This window comes from Eufriesea mexicana, unplaced genomic scaffold, assembly GCF_001483705.2.
Source record: "Eufriesea mexicana isolate 0111107269 unplaced genomic scaffold, ASM148370v2 scaffold13818, whole genome shotgun sequence".
Taxonomy (NCBI): Eukaryota; Metazoa; Arthropoda; class Insecta; order Hymenoptera; family Apidae; genus Eufriesea; species Eufriesea mexicana.
In genome coordinates this window covers 35,252-62,814 of record NW_016921322.1, presented here as the reverse complement: position 1 = coordinate 62,814, position 27,563 = coordinate 35,252, and the positions used below count along the sequence as shown (strand labels likewise).

The window sequence follows — 27,563 nt, the reverse complement described above, 5'->3', positions numbered from 1 at the left end:
TTTAATACTTTCTTAATAGTAAAACACACGAAATTCCGACAAATAATAAGTGGAACTATACAGCACTTCGTGAACAATTGATCGAAACGAGATGCTACAACTTATTGGAAAGTACTGAACATTGAACTTTAGTCTTCTGTATAAATATCTAATTGCAAAAAACTGCAAATAAAATATCCGAATGACGAGGCTACTTTACACTAGAATTGACATATTCATATGTTAGCGTGAATGATTACAAGCAGATTGGAGACTCTGTAGAAGAATCAAATATTATCAGATTGGTGTTCATGAACTTTCGATTCGAGATGTCGCTTTCTAAATATCATTAAATTTGGTTTCTTTGATAAATTATGCAGTTAAATGCTAAATAATTGCAATTATATTATGTTAAATTAATCAAATTGATAGCAAATCTACAGTAAATCTGATAATGTTGGAAGTAACTTGAATTTAATTAATTCAAGTTTTAAAAATATAAAAATGTTATATAAACATATGCATTTATTTATGAGTAACTCCTAAATAAATAATCAATTGTGTACTAAGTCGTAAAATAATTGTTTTTATAAATATGTTTAATGTTCTTCATTTTCACATCTTACTGTCAATGCTCTAGTTTTCGATTTTATTTAATAAATAACAAAATTTTACAATTAGAAACCATCATAATATTATTAAAATGCGATATCAAAAGTGACTATAAATAATTTATTTATTATCAATCGTGGATGAACTAACGTAGAAACGGGAAAAATCATCGTTTAATAGAGAGATCAATCGAGAAGTTTTAAAGCGAAACGCGGTATATCCTATGAAAATGTTGTTCCCGAATTTTGTCTCAAGCTATATATACTAGAAAATCGCGCCGGCCATTGCGCGCTCGTGTTTTGGTTCTGAAAAGATGGCGGATACTTGTTTTCAAGATCAGTCACATAGAAATACGATAGTTCTAAAATATCCAACAAAAGTTGACATGTTATGTGTACAGTAATATCAAGTGAATAAAATTATTGTTGCGACGAATTACCTTATGGTATTGAAGAAGATTCTTTGAGAACCATAAGCTACATAAAAGCGGTGTCTTTAGCGTGTGGATTACGCGAACTCTAATTCAAGTGATTTTTAGAAATTTTTGTCATTTTCTGTGCGAAACAGCGTTTGAAGAACTGGAAAACATTATTGTGATACAAAGGATAAAATGGTTTGACCCGAATGAAAGTTTATGAGGTTTAAATTTCCGGCGATTGACATAGTAGGTATACTACTTGGTTAGGTTGATTGGCTAGGTAGACATACCTATGATACCAGAGCAACGTTCCACGTGTACCTCTCGGTGGTTCACGTTAAATCGTGACATTGAATCAAGCTTATAAACAGCACATTAAATGAATTGTTCTAATCCATAATGGCGACAAGTGATTTTGATGTGGAGCTCTTCGAGCGAAGACTTCACACATTGAAGGATTCGCAGGAGTCAATACAAGGTCTTTCTGCTTGGTGTTTGGAAAGGCGACAACATCATAAGAAAATTGTTGCTACCTGGTTGCAGGTTTTAAAGAAAGGTAAATTCATACTTTTTTCAATATAAAGTTATATAGCCTTATACATTAATATTAATTGTAATTTTTTTTCTTTACATTTAAAAATCTTTACAATATTGACATTATTGTATTAAAAATTAGTATGATTTATACAAAATTTTATTAATAAAGTTAAAAAATATAATTAGTAAAATATTTAATTTTGCTATTATAAATCATTATGTAGGTACTTATAATTGCTTATCTAAATGAATCTATTATTCATGGTTCATGTTTATTTTTTATTATCTGGTAACTGGTTGGATGACAATGGTGTTTTTTTTTATATATAACAGTAAAAGTTGAACATCGTCTTACTCTCTTTTATCTGGCAAATGATGTTATTCAATACTCCAAAAGAAAAAATTTTGAATTTGTGGAATCTTGGGGTACAACTTTACAACGGGCAACAACTATGGTTAGAGATGAAAAGGTCAAACATCGTATATTAAGGATTTTTAAAATATGGGATCAAAGACAAGTGTACGACGAAGAATTTCTCGCAGATTTATCAGGATTAATTTCGGCAGCTCCAAAAAAAAAATTAGAGCCTCAACCTACAGCACCACCAGAGGAATTTCAAGCTGCTTTGCTTATATCTACTATGAGATCATGTGCAACATTAGAACAAGCAACTGATGCACGATTAAGAGATTTACGTGAAAGTAATATAGACATAGAAAATGCAGAAGAATTATGTGCTTCTTTGAAGGATAGAAGAAGGGTTGAAGATGCATGAACAGGCTGATCAGTTTTATGAAACTCAAAGAGGTGAAGTGAAAATAGTTACTAATGTAAGTACATTAAAAAGAGAAATAATGAATATTATCTGTTATAGTTGTTAATATTTTGTAAAATTTTTAACGTTTTTTATTAATAGGCATATAGAAATTTTGGAAGTCGTGTAAAAAATTTAAAAAAGAAATTAGATGAGCTCTTACCAACACTAGTTTCACCAATTCCATCACCAGATATAAATGCTCCATCTCCAAGTCCTGATAGTGATATAGAACTTCCAGGAGAAGAAAATCAATCTCAAAATCAATTAGGGATGATAGATGTAGCACCACCATCTATGTATGGTTCATATTCACATGACTATGATCCAGTACCTGTACCAGCTCCAGAAATGGGTCAGGGTAATGATTCTGGTGATTTCACTAATAATTTTTCATCTTTTATGGGAGGAAATGTGGACTTTGGTAATATGGTAAGGCACTGTGATTAAAAGAATATGCTAATTTTGGGTGAATATTATAATAAATTATTTACTTTTCATTTTAAAGAGAAACATATTTAACGAAAGATCGTCAACGCCGACTGGAATGTCACAACAGTATAATGATTCGATAGAGGTATAATTAATTGAAATAAATATTTATCACCTAGTAAAATAGTATACAAATATTACATTTGTTTTATTAGGCTAAACCAATAGAAGTAATCAACTTGAGGCCCTCCAAGAGTGAAAATAGTAGTGCAGATTTTAATATCTCTAGTTTTTTAAAGACTGTTCTTCCTTCATCTGATGGAACACAAGATCCTGGTGGTATTCCTGGTCTTGGTCTAGATATTCCAGAATCGCAAGTGGAATCTCCACAGCGTTCGAATTATAGACATTCGCCGGTGCTAGTGCAGCATCCTGTAACTCCCGTGATCTCAAGAATGATGGGTAATCAGAACACACCTATAGGCGTGAATAATTGCCCAATAACTCACAGTACTCCATTACCTGTTCGAAACTTGTCCGGCGAATCGCATACTCCTTCGCCATATTCCAGTCAAAACAGTCAGAGTAATATTACCGTACCTTTCGATGGTCCTACTAATAATAATACTGTTAATCCTTTACCACCTCCACCATTACCTCCACCTATTTTTCTCGATGATGAAAATTGTTATAATAAATTACCACCTAAGTTTCCTACATGGACGCCTCCAACTGAAACTATGAAGGAAGCAGCTAAATGGGAAGAGAAGGGTATGAATTTATGTCCAAACATAAGATATAACAGTTTGACATTAGCATTATAAATTTGTAACATATTAAATAATATTTGTAGGAAAAAATAGCATGAATCCAACCTGGCCTGGTGAATGCGACGAAAAAACAAAAACATGGATGGATGGCGATACAGATAGATGGGATTCCAATAATGATTCTACATGGACAAACACTGTTAGAGGAAAAAGTGAAATTCTATCTGAAACACCAGAATCACCACCCATGTACGAGAAAACAGGATTTACAGATCCAGTTGAATATGATGACTCCCAACCACAAGAATCTCTTTTGAATGCTGCTGGAGACGTAGACCATAGGTGAAAAATTAAATAAAAATTCAGATGAACTCACGTTATCTATCTCAAAAGAGAAAAACAGAAAAAAAGAAAAAGTAAAAATGTTTCTAATTAAATACAATTTTTTAGAGTAATACCTATTCCGATGACAGTAGAAAATCAATTACCATATCGTTTAATGAAAGCAGCGGATGTTGACCATCGCAACTTAATCAGTTTAACAGGAAGTCCGGCAAATCATAATGTCAACGATACTTTGAATGCGATAACTAATAGTAATAGTTTGTGGTCTACTGGCGATCAGGATTACCGGTAAGACATTGAAATCTTGTCAATGACTAAAATCTCATAGTATTATATTATAACAATCTGTTTTTATGTAACAACTTTAATGCTTTATAACGCGCAATCAGGCAACATATGCAACCGGGTGATATTGTGGAAAGCGTCGATATGGAAATGTCAGATGATGAAACTGACAGTAAACCAAAGGGAAGGGTACTGGTTGATGTGCGATCGCAAGACAGAGACATGAGAGTTGGTAATCAAGCAGCATCTTCACAACATATGGATATGGACATGCGAATGATTCCACTTCCCACGGGGCAAATGCCGGGATCGCACGGGCAAATAATGCAAGATGTGCACATGATGCATTCAGGGCCTCCACCACCTCCACCTCCACCACCACAGTTTCATCCTGGTCAACCGTCTTTTCATCAAGACCAATCAGATTTTCGACACAATTCTGCAACAGAATTTCATCCGGCTCAGTCAAATTTCCATCAAAATAGGCCACCACCAAACTTCATCCAAAATCAACAAGATTTTGGACCAGAATTCCATCACATGCACCAAACTCAATCAGATTTTCCGAAACAAGACTTTGAATATCGTGAGAATCACGCATTACGACCTAATCAGGAGTTCCTCGGTGAGCCACAAATGCGCAGCAGATACTCCCAGTCGACAGAACATCAACACCGAGACATGGCCTTCCATCGAAATGATAGGGGAAGTCGTGGTAGCCGTGGATTCCAGAGGAACCGACGGGATAGATACTCGGATGATCACAAACAAAGAAACATTCAAAACAATCGCAAACCCCGAACACAAGAGCAACATCAAAGATCTTCACCGGAGATCTTGCCGAATAGTCGACCTTTATTAGTACCAGCTCCTGATACTGTTGTCATTCTCGATGAAGAGGGTATGCCAATAGGGCTGCTGAACGAAAAAGAAACACCAGCGAATACAGAGCATGCGCCGGATACCGAACAAGAAGAACGCTGTCAAGATCGTAGATTATCACATGGTACTCCAAACTCTCAGGATCTCGATCAACAATCTGTTTACTCAAGTGGATCGAATCTTGTTCACGATCATGAATCCGAGCCTCCCACTACGGATCCGGACGAACAACAATCGATAAATGAAGTGACTGTTGTGTCCGTAATAACGGATACCAAAGACTCACAACACAATCAATATGTTCCTATCTCAGAGTATGAGGAACATATTGAATCGGAAGCCGTTCTATCAGAAAAGACCTGTGACAGTAGCGAATCGGTCGAAAATCCAGGACCAGAAACAAATTTTTCTGAGCAATCACAACAGCAACAACATATGTCAGATCAATTAGACGATCTTGGAAATTCGACGCCAAGCAACGAATTGAAGAGACCGTCGACGAATGGTAGTTTTGACGAGAACGATATTAGTTCTAGTAAAAAGAGAATTGCTTTGTCAAACGGTCCTCAGACACCAACAGAGTCTGATCCCGGACTGAATGGGCCGATACCACAGGTTTCTGCGGAATCGCATCCAGGAATATATGACTTTGATGTCCCGGTTGGGCCGAATTTTCGACCGCGTCTCGGAGGCCCTGTTCCATTCCCTCCATGGAGAGGGGGTCCACCAAGAGGTAGAGGTTTCAGAGGTGGACCCAGGGCTCCTTGGATGGATAGAGGGCCTCGTGGTCCTGTGATCGGCAATTTCATGCCAAGGGGATTGAAACGCGGTGGACAATTCAGGGGTAATGGTTTTAGAGGTCGAGGACGCGGTAATAATTGGTAGAAAGTGCATGAATTCTTACTTACTGAAAGGAAAGGATAAGAAAACAAAAAATTTTCGCTGCAATTTTTACTAAGAAAAAGATTTGCACTGCTTTTAAAAAAAAAAGAATCGTTTTTTGTATTATGTACATACATATTATTACTAAATGAAAAAAAAAAAAAACTCTTCAAACTGTCACAGAAGAGATTATCTTTTCGTGCATTTCTCGATATAAATCGAGGAAGGGGGCAAAACTGGTGTGATCCAAGATGAGGTAATCTTCCTCGTCGAAGATTCATGCTCTTGTGCGATTGATTCGCCTATATACATATATAAATAAAACTATATAGATATATAGATATAAAGGATATACACTTACACATAAACGCATTCTCTCTTTCTCTCTCTCTTTCTATCTCTATCTGTTCTCTGTTTGGAGAAATTCAATTCAATTCTCACATACATATACACACGTTTGTTAAAATTTAGATGTATTATTGAAGCGGCACCTGATTTCTCTGATACAACGTTATCATGGATATTTCCAATCAATGGTGATAAACATTGATGGAAAAAGGGATTATAATGGTGTATCGTCAATGGCTGTCGCTTCGATAATGATCACTATTACTTTTTAGGATTTATGTAAGACAAACGCAACTTCTGTTTTACGTATGCGTTATTACAAGTACAAGCAAGATAAAGAATATTTATCTGTCAGGTGAATTACCCTGTGGAAATTATTTCTTTGGCGTGATTCTTATCTTTGTATACAGGAATCAGTCTGAATTAAGAGTGTAAAACAAAAGCAAGAAAAGAAAAAAAGAGAAAGAGAGCCGCTCGAGATTTTTAGAATTCGTTTCACGGGTCGCTTCTTTATTCACTTGCCTTTACCGTATAAATGCCGATTGCCTGTTTTCTCGTCCATTTGTCCACGTTTCTATCGTTTCATCGAGGCTCTTTATAAACAGGCATGTCAATGAATCTTCAAAGTGTATTAATAAAAATGCAATGTTTATGTTCTGGTCCACTTCGTACATTTCCCCTATTTTTTCTGATGTTATATAATATATACGTCGTACATACGGTTATTTCGTTTTACGGGATTGAACGATGAAAGCTCGATCGAACGAAAGGAAAGGAAAAAGAACGGAAAAATATATCCGTCAAGCGAGATCGCGTAATCGAAGCAAATAATAGCGATATACAATTTGTTCCCGATGTACGATGATTTCTATTTTGTTCTTGCTTTTTCCATTGCGAAAGAACAAAAACCATCGAAAAAATAAAAATTTGACAAACGAGTTCCGTTGACGATGATTCGTTTACTCAATTAACTCGTTTTTTTTTCTTTTCTCTCTCTCTCTCTCTCTCTCTCTCTCTCTCTCTCTCTCTCTCTCTCTCTCCTCTCGCTCTCTCTCTCTTTCCCCCTCTCTCTTTCTCTCTCCACTGCGACGATCAAACGAACGTTTTTAAATGTTTCACCTGCAACAACAGAAAGGAAAATAAAAAAATTGATAGAGTATTTTTCACAGAAAATTGTGAGTTGTGTGTGTGTGCGCGCGCGCGCGTGTTTGTGTATACACATTGTAATTGTAAAGACACGCAATATCAGCGATACAATAGTAGTTCCTTTATTGTTTAAGTTTGATTATGTATGTATCTTGATTATTGATATCGTCTCATGGTACGAGTCTCATCATAGATGGGATCTCAATGAATCTTTTGATAAATAGGTAACAATGTTAAGATTTCGGTAGCAAGCAAACGAATCATTGTCACGAATGAAACAAAATATGTAATATCGATAGTGAAACGCACAGGAAATAAGTGTAGCAAGATAAATCCTTGGAAAAACAATTGATTGTTTAATAAAACATTGCAATCTACCGAGGACCTTGCCAGCCGCTCGATCGACAAACCGTAATCCTGTTTAATATACATTGTATTTTTTTCGTACCCATTTGTTTAACCCTTTAAAGCATTCCATGATCAAAAACGTTTTATTTTCTCTACTCGCGATGAGACCACGTAGAGGAACTAAAGCAAAGTTTTCATTATTTTCTTTGCACCCGTAGGCGTGATCGCGACAATCGTTATTCCATAGATCCAGTTTTCTCGTTTCTTTCTTTTCTGTATTCGATCGATTTTTTAATTAATTTTTGTATTTTAATCATTCACATGTTTGTCCATTTAAATGCTTTTATTTTATTTACAGACTCGGGGTATTTATGGACATACAGACCACTCCATCTATAAATACTCCGTTTCTTTGCACGGTTCTTTTTTTTTCTAGTGAGTTAAGGACGAAGGAATACATCTCTGTTCATAAATTGCAAAGTATGTCGATATTTCTTTTACATTCTTCAGATCTAAAGAATAAGGCTGCTTTGTTTTATTCTAAGATTTTTGTCTATTTTATCGTATTTCTACTCACTGTGTCACATAGAAATGCTTAGATTTTTATACAATTATAAAGATGTTTCGAAGTACAATTACCGAAGTATTTTACTGATTATAACATGGCGAATAACGTAGAGAGACTAAGTTTATCGTAGATGAAGTTCAATGGCCAAATTCGATCGACACTCTCGTTCACTGTTTCCATTTTTGAATGCTTTAAAGGGCAAACCCCGGTGGATTTCAAAGAATGTGAAGCGTGTATCGATTTGTATATAGCAACGCGTGATAGATACGAATATACTTGTAACATTAGCACGTACAGCGGCCTGAATGGAATGTATAAAATACATATTGTACAGTTTCTAGCGTTATCATTACCTTTTTCTTCGCACACGACAGAAGCAGAGGAAAAAATCTCCCATTAATGGTCCTTTATTCTACCGTTATTACTGTCGCTACTTTCCGCCTCTTTTACTCTTCTCTAATTCCTGTAACCGAATCATCGGAAGAAATTGAATAAAATATAATCGTGTACAAATGTATCTCTGCTTGAAGTTATGCGAAGTGGATTGCGTTTCACAACAAAATTCTCAATTTCCACCCTTTGTGGAAAAAAATAGTAGTAGTTGCCCTTGTCAGAAAGAATAATAACTCTCTACGTTATTTCCATCATTTTTCTTTCGAATATTCTTCTCTGAAATTGCCATTCGCTTCGTCGTTAGCGTAATCTACCGAAAAATCGAATTATTGATCGTTTGAATAGATCAGATCACAAGGGACCGATGAATCTACTGAAAATCGTAGAGTATACGCAAGGTATTAACGAACACAGAATACAGCTATGTTAAAAATTAAATGCTGCGTGTGCAAAAGTGTAAATAATCCGTGAAAAATAGTTTGGCAGTTCGAGTAATTCTTTTCGTCTATCAATGTTGCTGTTGTGTTACTTGCTTCCAAAGTAATTCGTAAAGTTGGAAATTTATCCATTGAATTCTTTCTTTGCAAGGCTGCGTGTGGTCGTATCGATTTTGGTTACCAAGCCACGCGATACATCATGTGTGCGTGATTTAAGTGTTCTGCCTGTTTGGCGCCGAGGACTTTCGTGTTGTTTCACTGACGATGAATGCGAACGTGTGTGCAAGAACGCGCACGCGCGCGTGTGTGGCTTCGGTGGTGAACGATGTAAAGATCGAGATGCAAAGCCGATCTATGAAGCAATATCGTATGACACGTTGTAAATATTTTTGCGAAGCGAATCTGTAAATATATGATAACCGCTTTAAGAAAATGCAATTTGTTTCCCGATAAAATTTTGCATGAAACTCGACTAACAGCACACGACTTATACATCTCGACTTCCTCTTTCATTTTTTACATCTAATACAGCGATAATCCTTTATCTTTGGCACTGTTTTTTATTTTCTGATCTTTGATATTTATGGTATTTTATGACTCACGATTTTAGTTTACTGTTCTTATTTTTCAGAACATATTGAACATATGTTCCAACGAAATCGAGTAAACCTTAGAGGTAGAATGGAGATGAAGCGAGAAAGCTGTAGTGGCAATTGGAAAATCGAAACATTCGTTATTACACTTGATCGTGTGTTAGTCGAGTTCCATTCGAATGATTTTATCGCGACACAAAGAAACGACATTTTAAACGTATGAGTTAATGTTGGAGCGAAATACAGAGCAGAACGTAGATCGATCGTGCGATCTTACGAGTGCGTGTAATGAAAAGTGCGAACCGGTAAAGTGCCTTCACTCGGAGTAACGAATTTCACATTATTATGCGGAGTTAATTACCGTTGTCCCGATGATTAAGTTACTTTTTCCTCGAAATTGTTCATTCGCCTGTCGAGTATACGTTTTTATTCTATAATTAGTTTACTTGCTCGATTTTTATCTTCTGACCTGAAAATATTCGATATTGATTAAATAATCTTTTTTATATGCGAGTTCATTGCACTGTTCTCAAAAGGATAGGAAGAAAATGAAAGAAACACCGACAGGCGGGTGCATAGGGAAGAAAATACAAAAAGAACAGCTCTTTGTAGTTTTTTAACATAGCATTTCAAAACTTCTAATATAGTAAGCGCAAAGGCAATCGATCTGAGGTTCTATTAATAAGTCAGACTTGATTATCCCGGACGATAATCTCATAAAGTAGGCTATTCTTTAATTATTTAATAATAGATTGTCAATGAGTTTTATATTCCAACGTAAAACCACATTCTGCATACCGTGTATGCTGACAATATTTTTTGTAAATTGTGAAAATAAAATGCGGTCGATTTTTAGCGTGATTATCGTTTACATACACTCGTGATTTCCTGTGATCTCATAGGAATTTTTCATAGGAATTTAGTTCTGCGTCCTGCGGGAACATTTTCTTTATTATGTTCGTAGGGAGAGGAAAAAAGCAAAGCTGTAACGATATAAATATAATGTATATATTATATATTATATTTGTATGTATGTAAATAATAAACTTAACATAAGTATGTAGATACTTAAAGAATATCGAAATTCGATGAACTATACATATATATATTTGTATTTCACAATCGTTTTATGATCGTTGCTGTCCTTATCTTAAGGCACGTTACACAGGAGAAGCAGAAAAAGATGGAAAAATTCTTTTGCATTACAAGTTTAATTGTTATGCTGTGTAATATACGTTACGTTTATATTACATTTATAAAACGATATATCATAATATTACGGTGATAAAGTGTAAACGCTTCAACCCTGAGGGCTTCACAGAAATACCTTTGACCCTTTGGCTGACAGGCGCTTCTTAATCGGTGCTTCCGGTCGCCGCGTCTCTGTTATGTAATTGGCGGTATTAAATGCAAAGAGGGTGCAGGTTATGCCTTACTAAACAGTTTTATGTTCAAATTATTTCCAAAAGCGTAAGTCGAATTATGAAAATTTCTTACGGTACTTCGATCATCTATAGTAAATTTGCAATGCACTTGTCTCTGTTCGAAATTTCACCATATTTCCTCGTATCTTTGCATTTAATACCATCAAACTTTTTTATCCTATGTAATTCTGTTGTTTCTGTCATTTTTTTTAGTAGATATTCTGAAAAATTATACATTGTTTATATAATGGTTCAATTACAAAATGAAGCGTACTTCTGCATTATTTATTGTGTCAAAACAATTGCATTCCTGTTCTTTGATGCACTCTCTTTAGGACAAATTTCGCAGTCAAACGTTTCGAATCTCCAGAGCATATCGTTTCACAAGATTTAGGTTATTCGTGTCGTTGCTTAATGATGTAGTGCAGTAATTGACTCACACTATGTAACAAAGTTATGCAATGTATAAATCATGACTATCGGCATTGCATTGTGTATTACGATAATCAAACATTATTATGTCATAATTGGCTCACATTCACACTGTCCAACCGTATGGCTGCTTGCCAAACATAGTTGCCAACATTAGAAACATTGTTGCAAATTTCATTTGCTACTTAAAAAGAGTTCTGATGGAAAAACTCTAAGTGGGAAGGTTTACAATGCACGATTACGACCGTATACATATTTAATCAAACTTTCCAAGAAAGTTAGGTTTAACTGTTAGATTTTAGTACGTAACCTTAGGTTATGAATGTCGCAGAGTGCGCTGACTTACGGTTGTTTTATCTTTGTCGGTAATTCAGATTTACATATATTAACTGCTATCTGAAAAAATGTTGCAAACGATTATTGAAATTTGAAAACAATGCAATATTTTCAAATTTTAAAGACGAAATTCAAAAATTTGGTGAATTAAGTGATTCGTCATTAATTCGATCATGGTAATAGGTTACTTTTGACGAACATTAAACCTAATTAAAAAGGTATGGATTTTATTTACTAAATGATAAATCTCTCGAAATCATAATCACTTTTAGGTCTGTTCTTTTTATATACCGTGTAATTGATATCTTATAAATGGGAAAACAAATGAAACGAATGAGATGAACAAATATGTACATCTGTAAGTATAGTCGATAACTCTGTCGATATATATAATAATTTATAATTTGTAATTTGTCGGAAAATTGCAGGGGAGTAAAATAAATATGAATATCGTTTTGAAACGTATTTTATTTTAATTGTTATACGATATTTTTTCACGTTAAACATGTTAACATAATTTTTAAAACAGGTGAAATATTTTCACATACGACGTTGCGTGAAATATATAAGGCCAAGTATTTTTTAGCCAGATGCTTGAAAAAGATAACCACGGGTAAAGTAAGGAAAATATGACAGCTGTAAATGGACTATAAACATGAAAGGGAAGCTACGTCGTAATAGTGTGCTAACGTACGTGTAATTCTTTCGACGCAATAGCTTTTAATAAATCGAGTGTTTAAATAAGAAGAAATACATAATGGATAAACGAATAAAAACGAAACCTTTATTAATACAGGTAGAATTTAAATCTGAATAAATTTTTTATACCTCATATCGATAAATCTTAGATGTTTTTAATTTAACTTTTGTTTTAATACCAGAAAATTAGAGGAGTTGTGTGCAAAAGATATCACAGGTGTGGTTCATTCTTCTAATCATCTTAATGTACTTTCCTCGATTAATAAAAATTTCATATTCAGTTCCGTACAACACGTTACTAAAATAGAACTCTCTTTTTCTTTTCGTAGATCGAGGATCCTCCAAAAATTGTTTCTTCAACACAGTGGAATATCTGGGTAAAGTCATATAAGATATTTTAAGCTTAATAATATTGTGACCAACGAAATTAATTAATTTAATTCCTTTTTAGTCATAAACACTAAAGTTATATTTGTTAGAATGGCTGAATCAATAAACGAGGATCAGTGATCACTGAAGGAGATAAAAAAATTGTCAAGGAGAGTACACAATTATAGTGATATCGTTATTGTTAGACACATCATCACCACGAAGTTACGGCAAAAAAAAACAAAAAAAAAGAAATTAATGAAATTTAAGAATCTACGGAACATTCAAAATCAAAATTATGTCATTAATCAAGCAATATCGTTATGAGATGTAGCAAGCTATTTCTAGTAAGTTTTTTCATTTTCCAATCTTTGTTAATAACGTATTAAAAAACATTTATCGTATACACAAATGGGATCATGAGAAATGTTCGAATTAATTTTCTAAAGTGTCCATAAATTTCGCGTAATCGAAGGGATATTTGAAACAAAAAATCGATATAATCTAATGAATTTCATACACTTGATCTTCTGGAAAAGAATTGACCTTCAGATGAAGTGGATAGCACTCGAATCGCCCTTCTATGTGTAATGCTTATCTATGAGTGTTTGCTTCACTGTCTTTTCTTCAATTGTTCATTCTGCGCAGCCCCTCTTAAAAGCGTCAAAATTTTGAAAGGCGTTATTGCACTGCTGGAGACCACGTTGGCGCCGTTTTGTCGTACATCAACGTCGTCCGCGGAAACGTGCATGTGCATAGTGATGGCATTGATCCTCTCCTTCACTTGGCGTTAATAGCCTCAGGAAAAAATGTAACCACTTTGTGAGCATTTAACAACTTGTTGATACGCAGCATTTTTTAACACTTTTCTCATGCCTCTTAAGCGACTTGTTTCAAAAGAAATTTGGAAAATCATGTTTTTAACGTGGAAACATTTTTTGTAAGTACAATGGTTAGAAAAGAATTTTAGGATTCGAAATTAAAAATTATGAATGAAAAAGTCAATTATATACGTATTTCAATATTGTATGCAACTATCAAATATCTTTCTACTATGTCATATGTTACAACGATGTAATTAAAATACTATATTTGCCATTTTCGCGTATTAATAGGTACTTAAATCTATTTTTCTTTCACCGCGTATGTCATTGTTGATAACATTTGGGTAACGATGAGAAAAATCTTTAAATAGTGAAAACTGTGCTAAAATGAAAATAGGAATACAGTGAATAATTGTATCATATTATAACAGCTAATTTAGATAACTAAAAACCTCGCGGTACATCGAAACAGTTTTGTCAAACCCATCGCTACCAGTGTATCTCCTTTTGCACGATGATGGTTCGGTTGGGTCGATAGAGCCTCATTCCTCCTCTGTCGCTACCACTGTGTACCGTATTTCCTTTCCTTGTCATGCTACTCTCCCTTCCAGTGATACGGTACTGAGTGGGGGAAAGAGTATTCGAACAAGATGGGAAATCGCGAGTTCTGTCAGTGGCCTCTCGGACATGAAAGTGTCGGGTTAGTGAAGTTTAGTGCGCTCGTTGCTTTTTCTCGTCAGTTTACCATAATTTCATGCAGTTATAGAATTAGTTTTTCGAGTTATATCATTCTATAAGTGCAACATTCATCAAGGTGTTCCGCGAGCCAATCATAAGGTAATGTGTTCGATAATTAATTGCATGCTGCCCTTACACAATGATAAGTAGTGATGTTTTGTGACAAAAATACACGCACCCTGGGTAGGATACATTTGTATTTGAAACGAAATATTTTTTGCGTTCTAAGTCAATTTATTAGTTAGCTATCGATGAGAATGATGGTCAAAGACAATGAAAGGGGTTAAGAAATTTGATTGCTGGGTAAGCTCAGAGACGAAGTGTAATATAATACATGACATGATATAAGTGTTTCAATTGATAAATATCAATTGTGATTTTAACGATGCGGAAAATAAGAAAGATTGCGGCAATTACCGACATTTCGTATAAATTTTGTCGGAAAAGTTCCACAATCGATCGGGAAACTTGAAAGAAAATTCGGTCGAGGCTTAAAGCACTTGGTATTGTGCGGAGAATCTTATTAATGCTATATTTTTTTTCCAAAAAGAATAACGCCTTTTTTTATGAAGGCCAAAGAAGGAAATTGCGGCACGAATGTGAACCTCGTTAAAGAATATAATCGGGTTGATAACAACATGTTACGCGATTACTCTTTGTCGCATTAACGCATCATTCAATTATAAATAAATCTTATTCTCTCTAATTTTATATGTATGTTACCATCAAAATTTTGCATCACTCCTTGTCTCTCTTCTTCTCCCTTCTTTATCAAAGATAGAGAAATTAATCCTCTAAGTTATTTTGAAACAAAATTTAAATCATTTCAAAGTCTATAATCGGAAAAAATTTTGTTAGATTGATTTAAACGGAGAAAGGAAATTTATAACAATGTAAAAAAAGAAGAAACTTCTTTTAACAATAACTTTTCGTTTTTCCTAACCTCACTATTCGGTATAAGATGCAAAACACATTATTTATGAGTAACGAAATGTTGTTTTTTTAATCAGACTATTCTTTAGCGACGGAAAACAGAATTTTCATTGAAATTCTAATTTTGTTTAATAAATTATGCAAAACTTGGGAAGTTGAACAAAGTGTCAAGAATATCAAGTATAGCATTTGAAGAACTCCATTGTCGGTAAATTTAATATGGTAAATGGTGAAATAAGTTTGCTAGACGAAAGTTTGAGATCATGTTCTTTCAACATGAGAAACTACTATCGCGTGTAAGGAAACGAACTATGTTATCACGTACCTGAGCAATTCATAGGAACGAATAGAATTTCAGGCTTCGTAGGAACGTTGTGCATTTGAGGTATAGATGGAGTTGATTAGAAGTAGTGAAAAACATGTATACGAACTATGAGTGGCCTTTCAAAATCGAATTTTTTTCATTTTAATTATTAAATTATGTTGTTAAAGTACTTATTTTCAAATTGTCTGATCTCAATTGTATAGATTTAATACTATAGAAGAGACCACTTAAATGATGAATGTTAAATAAAGATTATTTTTTATTTTAAATTTTATTAAAATTTATCAAGTAATAGCGATACTATTATTGGCAAGATGCTCATCTTGGGAAAAACTGTTATATTATTTAATCATAAATTATTGCAATTATGAGATAATTTTTTCTTGTTTTCATATTTATTTTTATAACTATATCATGGATAAATATTATGGGATGTAGGTGATCTATGTGACGCTAAATATCTCACATTCCCTTCACTTCACGGAGACCTAACTCAAAACCCTATTATTGTTTGTAGATCACAAAGAGCATCCTTAATAGAAGGACAAGTATGTATATTCTTACGTTAAGAGAGAGGATTGTTTCCCTTATACGCCACGCACATTGATGGCGGCGTGATTCGTTTACCGATAAAAGGGGTTAGCGGATGTCGCTAGTAGCCTAATTATGAGATAAGCGCGAGCAACAATGCAACATAATTTATCGCAGCTTTTCTTCATTGGTCAAGGGTGTTATGCCTATACCGTGGATTATATGGCATCGTATAACAAAACAATGCAAAGTTGAGCACAATAGAATGATATTAATAGAATTATTAGCATGAGATTATAGTGCAATAAAATTATTATGTCAGCGTATATTATTAAAAATCTAAAAGTGAGGTATTAGTAGTATGGAAGTTGAACGAAATGTACGAAGCATCAGTTTCGCTTCTGAGTTGGCCCTCTATGATATATGCAGTCAGTGGCGATACGTATTAGGCATGTTATTTATCGTCCGCCGAAGCATTCGAATTTTAACGGATTTCAGTTTCAGTTACTGTCCCCTTAAGTTTTCTTGGAACTAGGTTTCCGAAGTGTTGTCATTGCCAATGTCATCGATACGTATATTTGTTACTTCTTCGCTATCGCGAATTCTCGGAACATCTGGGTTTCAACGCGTGGTAGACGATACCATTATATATCATGTTACAAGGAGAATTGCGTGTGTCAACACAGAAACTTCGTTTAAAGACGTATATTGGTCGAATTTATTCGTTATCCTTGACTATGGTGTTGCTCTGGGGTTGAAGGGTATTTAGGTCAGCCGTACATTTGCTGATGAGTTTTGTCATCCTCGTAATATCCTTGGAAGTTACAGAAATAATTGCCGTTTTAATCAACACGCTGTTAACGCTGTATGTATCTATTTATTGTAAATTTTGAATATAAGAAATACTTCTTCTGAAATAATATTCAATTATTCATTCTGCATCCTTGTAAAATTGTTCTAGCTAAAATGAAATCTTGATTATAATTTTAGATTCAAGTACTACAATTCTTTTTAAAAATTATTAAAGAGGAACAGCGGAGAAAAAAAGGATTCAAGTACCACTTCATCCTACAAAAATTAAAAAAATATGTGCTAGGAGAGAATAGGATCAAAAACTAGTGAAAAATTAACAAATGTTAAAAAAAAATACACTGAATTTAAAAAATGAAGAATTTTTCTTTTCATAGAAATTATAAAAATAGAAAGATTACAAATCAAAAATACCGAAAAGAAGTATTTGCTTTTATGAAAATTGTAAAAAGTTACGCTGTTGAAAAGTGTAAAAGAAATTCGAAGAATTACTCGGACTAGTTCTTCGCGGGTAAGATTTCCGCGAAGGCTTTTAATAATCGTTAAACGAGTTAATTGGAGTATCCTTTAGTCGCCGTCCCGCGATAACGTAGAAATTAACCAAGTTAAAAACGAAATCGAGTAGATTACCAATGACGAGTGTTCTATAAGCGTTTCCTTCTGACAGTCCTGGATGTTTACCGAGTGGTATTAGCTATTCCTTTGCGTCGTTCCTCAACATTCCGCCACGAGGCGCTTTTCCGATTTAACAAAACACGGGGGCAAGGATCGTACTTTCCCAGCTCTTCGAATTCACCCAATTGGACTTTCGATTTAATGAAGTTACTCTTCTTTACCCATTAAGCAATATCGTTGCATATGGAACGTATTTGTGTCAGTAAAAACTAGTCACATCAGGTCACGAAGTTTTAAGGGATTAATTTACGAAAGAAGTCCGATGTGAAGTTGACTGTTCATGGCATTTACACGAAACTGTATCGGGTAACCTTTGATCGATTGTAATAGTGCGTTATTTGACAATTTCTGACTGGTTTGATGGATTTCTTTGAAATTTTAGGTGAGATTTGAAGCGTTTTCAAAAATAATTATTAATGACTGATATACTAAAATAGTTATTCCGAAATGATTATGAAACATCGAGGTATTGTTATGTCTGTTATGACGAAGGAATTCTTTATCTATATCGATTCCAGTTACGGTTCTAGTGGCTTTTGAAATATCGGCTCTATTTATACATACGTGTATATATATTTCTTTTTCTTGATACACCTTCTAAACTTACGAAATTTTTCATAAAATTCTTGGTATTTTATTATTACTACTGATGTTAACAAATTAAATTGTAAAACAGTAGCAACTGGTATTAACCTCAAAAGGATATTAATTTAATCAACTCAGCAAAAATCGATCCAGAAAAGAGTATATAATGTACGGAGATATATATATTACATAGAACTGAACAACAATCAATATTATCGAAAATTTTGTTTTTGTATAAAAGTTACAGAAAATAACGATTCCTCTTCCCGGAAACTGTTTCAACCGGAATCGATATTGTAAGTTCTCAACTTTTGCCTACGGTATTATATCGATAAGGTCTTACAAAGTAAAATCGAACACCGAACTTATAACTAGTTTGATCTATCTCAATATACGTCTTAATATAACGATTATTATACATTCTACATATTTTAAATTTAAAAGAACTTTTAAAATATGAGACGAGTATAGTATAGCATATAGTATGGTAAATTTTATTGATTAGATTGTACGAGAGATATGAAGCGTAGATTTCACTAGTGTAATTTTTATTTTTTGTACAAAATCAAAAATGAAATTGATAAAGATTCCATATCTTGACTAGTTTCTTTTTACGATGGTTCTAGAAAATAACTATGAAGTAGATTTGAATTAAACTTCGAGCTTCAGTTTAAATACAAATTTAAAATTAAATATAATTTTTCTTTTAATTTTGGCAGAAATTTTCAATAAAACTGAAACATGCGGAAACTCTAAAATGATTCAAGCGTTCCATCAATACGGGATCGGCTATCATCCGAAGGCCATCTAAAACACTCCTCTGTGAACTCTTTAATTGATGAAAACCAACTCAACTGAAACCATCTTTATTAACTCGGTGATTCAATTAAAAGTTACGTTCGAACTTAAATAAAAATGAAACGTAAACGTGCAGCCAGAAATTTATATTATTAATTAGATTCGTATGCTGTCTTCATTATTTATTTATCAATTGCTACTTCCTCGTAAGTAAATCTCAGATTTATTTTTCACGTTTCTGCAATTCAGCTATTTCCCCGTGCTTGTAAAGTTTCTAACATTTTCATTTTAATTAGTGAATATCCACACGAGTTTCGTTAAAATTAACCTAAAATTCACGAAAGTAATCAAAATGGCGGCTTTGTAACTTTTAATGTTTCGTGAAAGTCGTTGAAATTTATAACAATACATTTTCTGAGATTTCTTATTATAGTCTGACTTATGTTCTTTCCGCGCATTGTACATTTCTTGGAATCAGAAGAATTCTCTGTTTTCTTGTACTTACACATTTTTGAGAAAATCGATGATTTAACAATTTATTCCACATATACGATATTTATATTTCTTTATTTTCTCTTTTCTCCTAGTCATTGTTTATACTCACTAAAAAGTTGAAAAATAATTTTTTATTAGTTAAATTGAAAAATAAGTTTTTAAATATTCATTGTCGAAAATAATAATATTATAATAGAAAGTGTGTAATAGAAATAAAGGCTGATTTTCATCAATAACTTATAGTTCTCTATGGATCAACATGCTTGTTCTGTTTAACTTGGCAAATAGAGTAACCACGCAAGCGTGATCGATGTTTGTCTTCTACTAATCGTGTAACCTTTGACCAAGGGAATTTATGAAACCATATGGTGATTTACTAACCACTGAGGTGTGTAAAAACCTCATGACTCACTTTAGAGTACTATTTCTTCATTGTAGAATACCTAATATTATAATATAATAATTAATTTTTTGCAAAAAATTTGATATAAGAATATATGAAAATACAACCTTTTTCTTGTATTTTCTATTAATCCTTGGTCCATTACATGAATTGTACGAATGTTATGTGTTTCGGATTGAGGTCCTGCATAGCGACGTTTCAGTTTGGGGCCATTTATTAGCCTTTGTTACTGATGGTGTATTCAATTTTCGCTAGTGTTATCAACGGGCCCTGTTAATTAACATTTCACAGTTATTAATAAATCATTTACAAAACTAACTTTAAATGCAATAGTGTCATAATGTGTATTACATTCAACTATCTTGACATTACGTAATAACGCACGTTTTGAGGCTACCGGACGTTTTTCAATAATACTAAACAGTTCAGCGCTAACCGACAAGCGTAACAAAGAGATATCACCCATGAATATGTGCATAATTTGGCGTTTATTAGTTTGTTAGAAAATCGTTGGAAATTCGTGCTTTTGAAGCGGAAGTAATTTGCACAATATTCATGCGATCTTGAATCATTTTGGACAGTTTCAGGTGGTGGACAGTAGGTCATAAATTAAACAGAAATTTATAGAATATTTATCTGGTGTAAAAGATGAAGAAAAATATTTTTTTACTCGTGAAACGTGTAAATTTTACAGTAGAAATTAATCCCGAGTTGGTAATCCGATTGTTGGAAGATTTATAAAAATGTAAAAATATCCCGCAAGCCTTTACGAGTAAAATCATTTTGGATTGAAACTGTAAATACGTTTGCTATCGATGGGTTCATTTTCGGGAAAATTATTTTGTAGAAAATTTGATTTTCGTACTATGTTTAACGGTGTGTAGGTTATTCGTATAATGTAGGATGTTACTGTGGCGTGTTACACTATTACACTGTATTAACATTACACGAGGCACTCAACACATTATATCACTGTACCTTCTTGAGCTCAAAGCCGGTGCACATTCTATACTATTTACTAATCAATGGCAGTCTTGTATATGCATGTATTATTATCCCTTTTTACCGTTTCATCGTTAGTCACGAAACTTTTCTGACTCCCTGCTGTCTAGTATGAAATGTTTTAGATTGTCTTATAAATCATTTCTATTTCTAACATAAATCTTCTCTGTACAAATTCTTCTGTAAATACAAATTATTCCTAGAAGATTAACTCATTCTTCGATTGATTATAATCACAGCCACCATCAGAAATCGTTTTTTTTTTTTTCATAAATTATTAATGCACCCATACTTATCAATCTTCGCATAATCATTCATCAAACTGACATTTATAGAAAAACCTTGCACAAAAGTTCTGCGTACATATGCAATTAATTACATGTGCAAATTTTGTTATTGTTCATATAATAAGATATGCCAATGCATTTAGTCTGTACCTCAGTTCGAAAGATAACATGTACCAAGTTGCGTCGAATTGTGCGCATACCTTAAATATTAATGTACAACGGAAAGTGCGTGTTATTACAATACACGTATATTAATTACTGACACACATAGAGAGGTTAATCTTTGCTGTGCTGCTCGCTTACATCACCTATTTATTCTTCCTCACTCTTATATTTTAAAGGATGACATTGACCAATCAATATATGGAAACTAGAGTATAACACGAATGAACAGTACACGATTCATCTTTCTAATTTACACACCATGGATCAGCTGCAAATAAGAATGATACTGTTGCGCCATCTTGCGCTAGTTTGCGCAATTTTGTACGATTTTGCGCCGCGTGTTTATGTGGCTTGAGATTTTATCATACTTATTCGATCATAGAGTGGAAATACGGTATGTGTACCCGAACTTTAAAGTGGTAATGTAAATGAAAATTCATGTATCGCATTCTCACGATTGTTTCATCTATCATGGCAGTTGATCACATCGGCTCGAATCACGAAAAGTATGGAGCAGCCGGCGAAGCATTGAAGGGATCCAGGATCTTCCGTGCGAGGGATTCGCGGGTGGTTCCCGTGGAAACTCGGGATATGCGGCCGGTGGCCGATGCTCCTTAGGTTCGTTGCTCTGCTGACGAAATCATGCTGTCGGTATGCGGCAGATTGGCGCACTTCAAGAAGAGATTAAAGGCTCGCGAGCTGGAGCTTCGAAATACAAACCGCGTATTTGGTGGATAAGATGAGCAAGAACGTCGAACTACTCGCTGGGTCGGAGGACAGTGAACAGATACAAGTGGGTGAGTGCGCTAATCGTCCCAAGGAATGTTTACCTCTATCGTACTATTAATTACACATGTACATAGGATTTACGCCAGATATTATACATTGTCTTAGGTAATGGTTTGTAAATGGTTGGAGAATTGGAAGATATTTATCGTTGAAATATTTGATTATATAGGAAGTATCAGTTGGTACTTTGCTCGTTTCTGTTGTTACTGTCCTTGTATTATTCCTTATATTGGATTAGAATTTTGTTTGTGTTCTTACAGCATTTATCTTTATTGTTGAAATCCTTTTTTCATATCTCTCTGTTATTTGTCTTTATGTGTACTAACCATTCCTTTTTCAATATTCTTGCATCGGTTTTATTTATTGATAGAATTTCCCTTTATTGCTTTCTATGGCTGAAATTTCCTCTTTGGTTACTAGGATTTCCTTCATGACCCTCCATGAGGAAATTGCTTCTTCAAATGCGGAAATTTTTCTAAGTTCCAATCTCATCAGAGTGTAACCCAGGAAGGTATTGATCTAATGAAGCTCATGGGTTGATAGATTATTTCCTATCACCGATTTGGTAGTGTCTACGGAGGTAATTGGAACCGGAAGAGAACCCCCAAGGCCGTCACAGTAGCTCAATAACCGGGAAAGATTTTGAAGAAAGTGATCACTAGTGATTACTGGTTGACCATTCGGTGAACATTGTCCGTGACAGGTAATCAACCAAGGAGTAGTTCACAATGTAAAACCCACATTGATATTTGTGGCAATTAAGAGGGTAGGAAGTAAATATTAAATAATACACTAAATATTACACAGTGAATTCAATTTTCCCAATTTACCATCTCACAAAGTATTAACACCGATATCCAACATATCATGTGATTCTTTTATAACTCATAGGCTAATAAAACCTCGCCATATCTGACTTTTTTAACGAATACTGCCAACTTCGCTTTTTACCCATTTAAATCACTTAAAGACTATTAAATAAAATCTGAATTCGAGTGGTCGCGGTCAACAAGGTTCAACGAGGTAGGTTGCATTGTCGATGATTGCTGTTGAATCTGCTTTCATGCGATTACATAACCATTTAATCACGTTTCGTAGTGGTTACTACCTGGTTATTAGACTAAAACCTTGTTTTATATCACTGTATACTACATTACTGAGATATATGTATATATTCAACTTATCCCAGCTTCTGGCCTATACATTGATGCATAACTCAAACGTAAACCTAAAGAAAAAAGAAAGATTTATTAAGAATTAAATGATTTAGTCTATTATAACGTTTAGAAACTTGTCCGATGTTATAGAACAATTCACCATCTTGATCTCCTATAATATCATTTGACTTATTGTTAGAGGTTATAGTCTGTGAAAAAAAGTATAACGACAAAGTTGTCGCTAAGTAGCGATATCTAGCGTTGCACATAGAGTTCTATGTTTCCTGATGAGTGTTGTATCAGAGCTAAGGCTTAGTGAATTTCATAACATAGAGGAATTCTAGATTAATATACTTCATTCAGCTTGGATTACTGGTGAAGAAATATAACAGTTATGATGTTATTTGTCATTGTTTTCTCGATCCTACATTTAGTCTGATAGTATTATTTTCGCCTACCCGTATCAATTAGGTTAGAGTAATATCCTATAATGGCACGATCGCATATCACATTCGTTTCCTCTCGTGGATCGACGTATTAAGGTTGTTTCCGGCGAATCTAACCAAAATCTAATCACGTTGAATCTAATTTCTCCTTCCTTTGAGTACTCCTTCTCCCATTAAATCATCTTATACGATTTCACAGAAAAGTAATATCGAATGACTTAATAAACAAAGTTTGACCAATAAAAAATCATAAAATGTTATTACTATATATTATAATAATGATAGTAAATGCAATTTTTCTTGAAAATTTCGTTTTCTTTTTATTAAACATAAATATTAGATCAAAATAGATCTAGCTAAATTTAATTTGGCTTCGTTAACTTTGAATTCCATGATTACAGAAATTTTCTCCTAAGATATTCACAATTAGCAGCTGAAAAATATACATAGATAAAATGTCAGAAATATAATTTTTCAAGAAATATTCTATGTATATTTTTAAATATTTTTTAACAAAGTATATTTGTTTATTAAACTTAAATATACCTTTTTAGGTAATGAAAAGTTTGTTTTGACACAGATTCATCTAAAAAAGTGCATGTAGTTCATTAATCTATTAACTTAACCGCTTTTTAATTACTTACTTCCCTTGGTTTGGTAAACAAAGATAGACAAATATATAGGGGTATATTTCCTGAGTATCTGGATATTCATATGTGGTTCCATAACCTTTCTCCCACACGCCAATCACTTTTTTATTCAACGTTACTTCCGTATCCATACATGCCATGAAATGTCACTTAGGTATCTGCAACACCATCCCCATTTGGTCCCCATAGAACATGGAAGTAGGTGTTTCCCTACAAAGGGTCTCGTACATCAATAACCTTTTAACTGAAGTTTCAAGTGTCTCTAATTCCCTATGTTATTTCCAATTTACTCCAAGCTTTGTGGCAGTTTTGCAGCTTAGTTAAATGTCGTTGTTTGTCCTCCTCCCCTCGTATTTTTAGAACGAGTCACGCGTGTACAATTTATATTCGCAGAGAAGAACGGTAGAGTAACTTCATAAATTTCCTATTAACACGTTCGCTATGTATATATAAATACACCTAGGACTTGGCTGACCGCTACTTTTGATTGGCTGAATTTCGATGACGTATTGAAGATCTGCCAATCAGCGGAACGCAGCTGTTACCGGCTGATGTGTATAAAACCCGATCAGTGGCAATCGTCTCGTTCGACTGTGCCATGTGTTTGTTCCTTTAGGTACAAAGAACATTTTTAATATCAAAATACAATATATATTTATACTGTTATGTTACTTATCTGTAGAGGCAGTTTTTATTTAATTTCAAATAATTTAATTGTATTTTATTCGGGAGAAAATAAAAGGTAAATTTTCTTGAGGAAATAGAAGATATAAAAATTTTAATTCACTACATTTGTTTTAGCCTGATCTGTTTCTGGAAAACGATAGTTTCTTGCATGAACTATGGTTGAAGATTTTATGAATAACGAAATTAATATTAACGAAACCTTCTCAATAAATATTGACGTGGAATTATTATGCATCGCATTAGTGGAGTTCTTACATGCAGAAATATACGGCCCTGAGTGTTGCTGCATCTAGCAGTGTTATCACAATTCTTTAATCTACAGACGCACCATATTTGTTCCACCGACTACACCATTCTTCGTGGTTATACCGTTAATTACATTAAAATGTGTATAACAATATACCAGATGCAAACCATTAACAGTTCTACCTGGAAGGATGCTAACATCGGTGCAAACCAAGTTATCTTGCATGCAATTTCAATTAAATTTCTTATTCGAAACGCAATTACGCCTGCTTAATAAGTCGGTTGCATGAACACCCGAGTAATGTAGATATAATACGTATGGCGTATTGTTAAAGCGAAATGGTATCTCCAACTTAGCATTTTACGTGATTTAAAATACTTGGAGAACAATGATTAGGATTGTATCTTGCTCTTGAGCATTATCTCATATATATTTTAGCTCTTGACCAATGAATAATTTTCTTTGTGAACGATAAAGCCAGTAATAATAACAATAATAATTATCATAATTATTAGTATAGTATTGTATACCAGAAAGGGAGATTAGCATACATGAATTAATCTTCCTATATATTTATTGAGAATATAGTAGCGTACAGTAATTACTATTCCTTAACATATGTCTTTATGAACGTAATAAAGAGATTACTCGGTGAAAAATTACATTTGCATAATAATTTCTTAGATGTATATATACGTATGATAGATTGACAGGTTGATAGGTCGTGTTCTAGATACGTGGGTAGCAGCTTTGTCAAATGTCCTAGTTTTATCCTGACTTTTTGTTCTAGAATACATTTGTGAATTATTTGAAGTCGATGCAATAGTTTCATATATAGCTAAAAATTTGTATGACAAAGCTGCTATCAACGATAGCAAAAACTTCTGGTAAATATAATGGCTATGTTTGCCAGACATTTTGATAATTGTGTTAGATAGTTTAGTCACCGAAAATAAAGCATAAAATGCAATATAGATTAACTGTTTTCCTTGCATAATGTTGCGGTATAACTGCCCTCTCGCTATTAGTAATTAAACTCCTTTGTGAACGTGATTGTAATGACCTCATTGGAGGAATCAAAGGCTCAGATGGTTTTCTCGTGCTCTTGGAAATCGATCGTGTTAGTAACGATATTGTATACGTGTCGAATACGAAAAGCTTTCAGTTCTTTCAGTGGAACATATGAATATTTTATATCAATTTTTTGAAATACGATCTTTTCCCTATGGTTTTTATCTTCACTTGGTAAATTAATTTGTTAACTGGATTGTTTCAGAATCACAGGTCCTGTAATAACAGTATTGAAAATTAACAGATTAATTTTAGATAGCTTATTGTCTGCAATTGTAAAAATACTTACATATGTACTTACATAAATTAGATTAAATTAAGCTAAATTACAATTACTTAAATTATTGTTTTCTGTATATTAGCATTTTAATTATTATATGTCATTGTGTTATTATCTTAAAAATTTAGAATTCATGTAAATAGAAGAATTGTGTATTTAAATTAACTTTCGTTTAATCTATATGTAGGAAGACTATAACTAAATTAAAAATATCAATGATACTTAAACGTAGTGTGAAATGATTAAGAAAATAGATCTCCACTCGCATTCGTTTACCCAGTTTTATTTCTGGTATCACATGTTCCGACACTTGATATCGTGCAGTAAATGTCACGTTTCTGACTTTGTTCCTTTCTCCTTCTCCCCTAGCAATCTTTCGTCCACTTTTGTACTTGTCAGTTACAGCCGATCAATCGTATGTTTTAAATCACTTTGTGCAAACATTTATCATAATTTGCTCTTCTTTTTCTCCTATCTTCAAATTTGTTATATCAACCTTTCCACTATTTTTGTAATTTACTACTGAAATGGGTTCCATGTATAACGTTACGTCATATATGTTAATATTAGATATTCACGCTTTTTGTTTTCTGTCAAGTGCAAAAAGGTTAAAAT

At 33.6% G+C, this 27,563-nt stretch overlaps 2 protein-coding genes across 4 annotated transcripts in view; both read left to right on the top strand.

Moving 5' to 3' along the window:
• Positions 1–1,300: 1,300 nt before the first annotated feature.
• On the top strand, positions 1,301–5,960 carry LOC108553826 (uncharacterized). The gene is made up of 9 exons (XM_017908868.1): positions 1,301–1,565; positions 1,880–2,248; positions 2,301–2,377; positions 2,464–2,793; positions 2,870–2,938; positions 3,009–3,564; positions 3,647–3,905; positions 4,014–4,196; positions 4,298–5,960. The coding sequence occupies exons 1-9, from the start codon at positions 1,409–1,411 to the stop codon at positions 5,958–5,960; spliced, it is 3,663 nt and encodes a 1,220-aa protein (XP_017764357.1). The 5' UTR covers positions 1,301–1,408.
• Positions 5,961–14,409: 8,449 nt separating this feature from the next.
• Mctp (multiple C2 domain and transmembrane region protein) overlaps positions 14,410–27,563 on the top strand; it is a 28,189-nt gene continuing 15,035 nt past the window's right edge. The window contains exons 1-3 of one of the 3 annotated variants that reach the window (XM_017908881.1): positions 14,410–14,711; positions 21,798–22,015; positions 22,100–22,418. In XM_017908881.1, coding sequence (XP_017764370.1) covers positions 22,361–22,418 — 58 coding nt within the window. In that variant the 5' untranslated portion in view covers positions 14,410–14,711; positions 21,798–22,015; positions 22,100–22,360. Of the gene's footprint in view, positions 14,712–21,797; positions 22,419–27,563 lie in introns of all 3 variants that reach the window. The other 2 variants (XM_017908879.1, XM_017908880.1) reach the window with 2 other exon arrangements.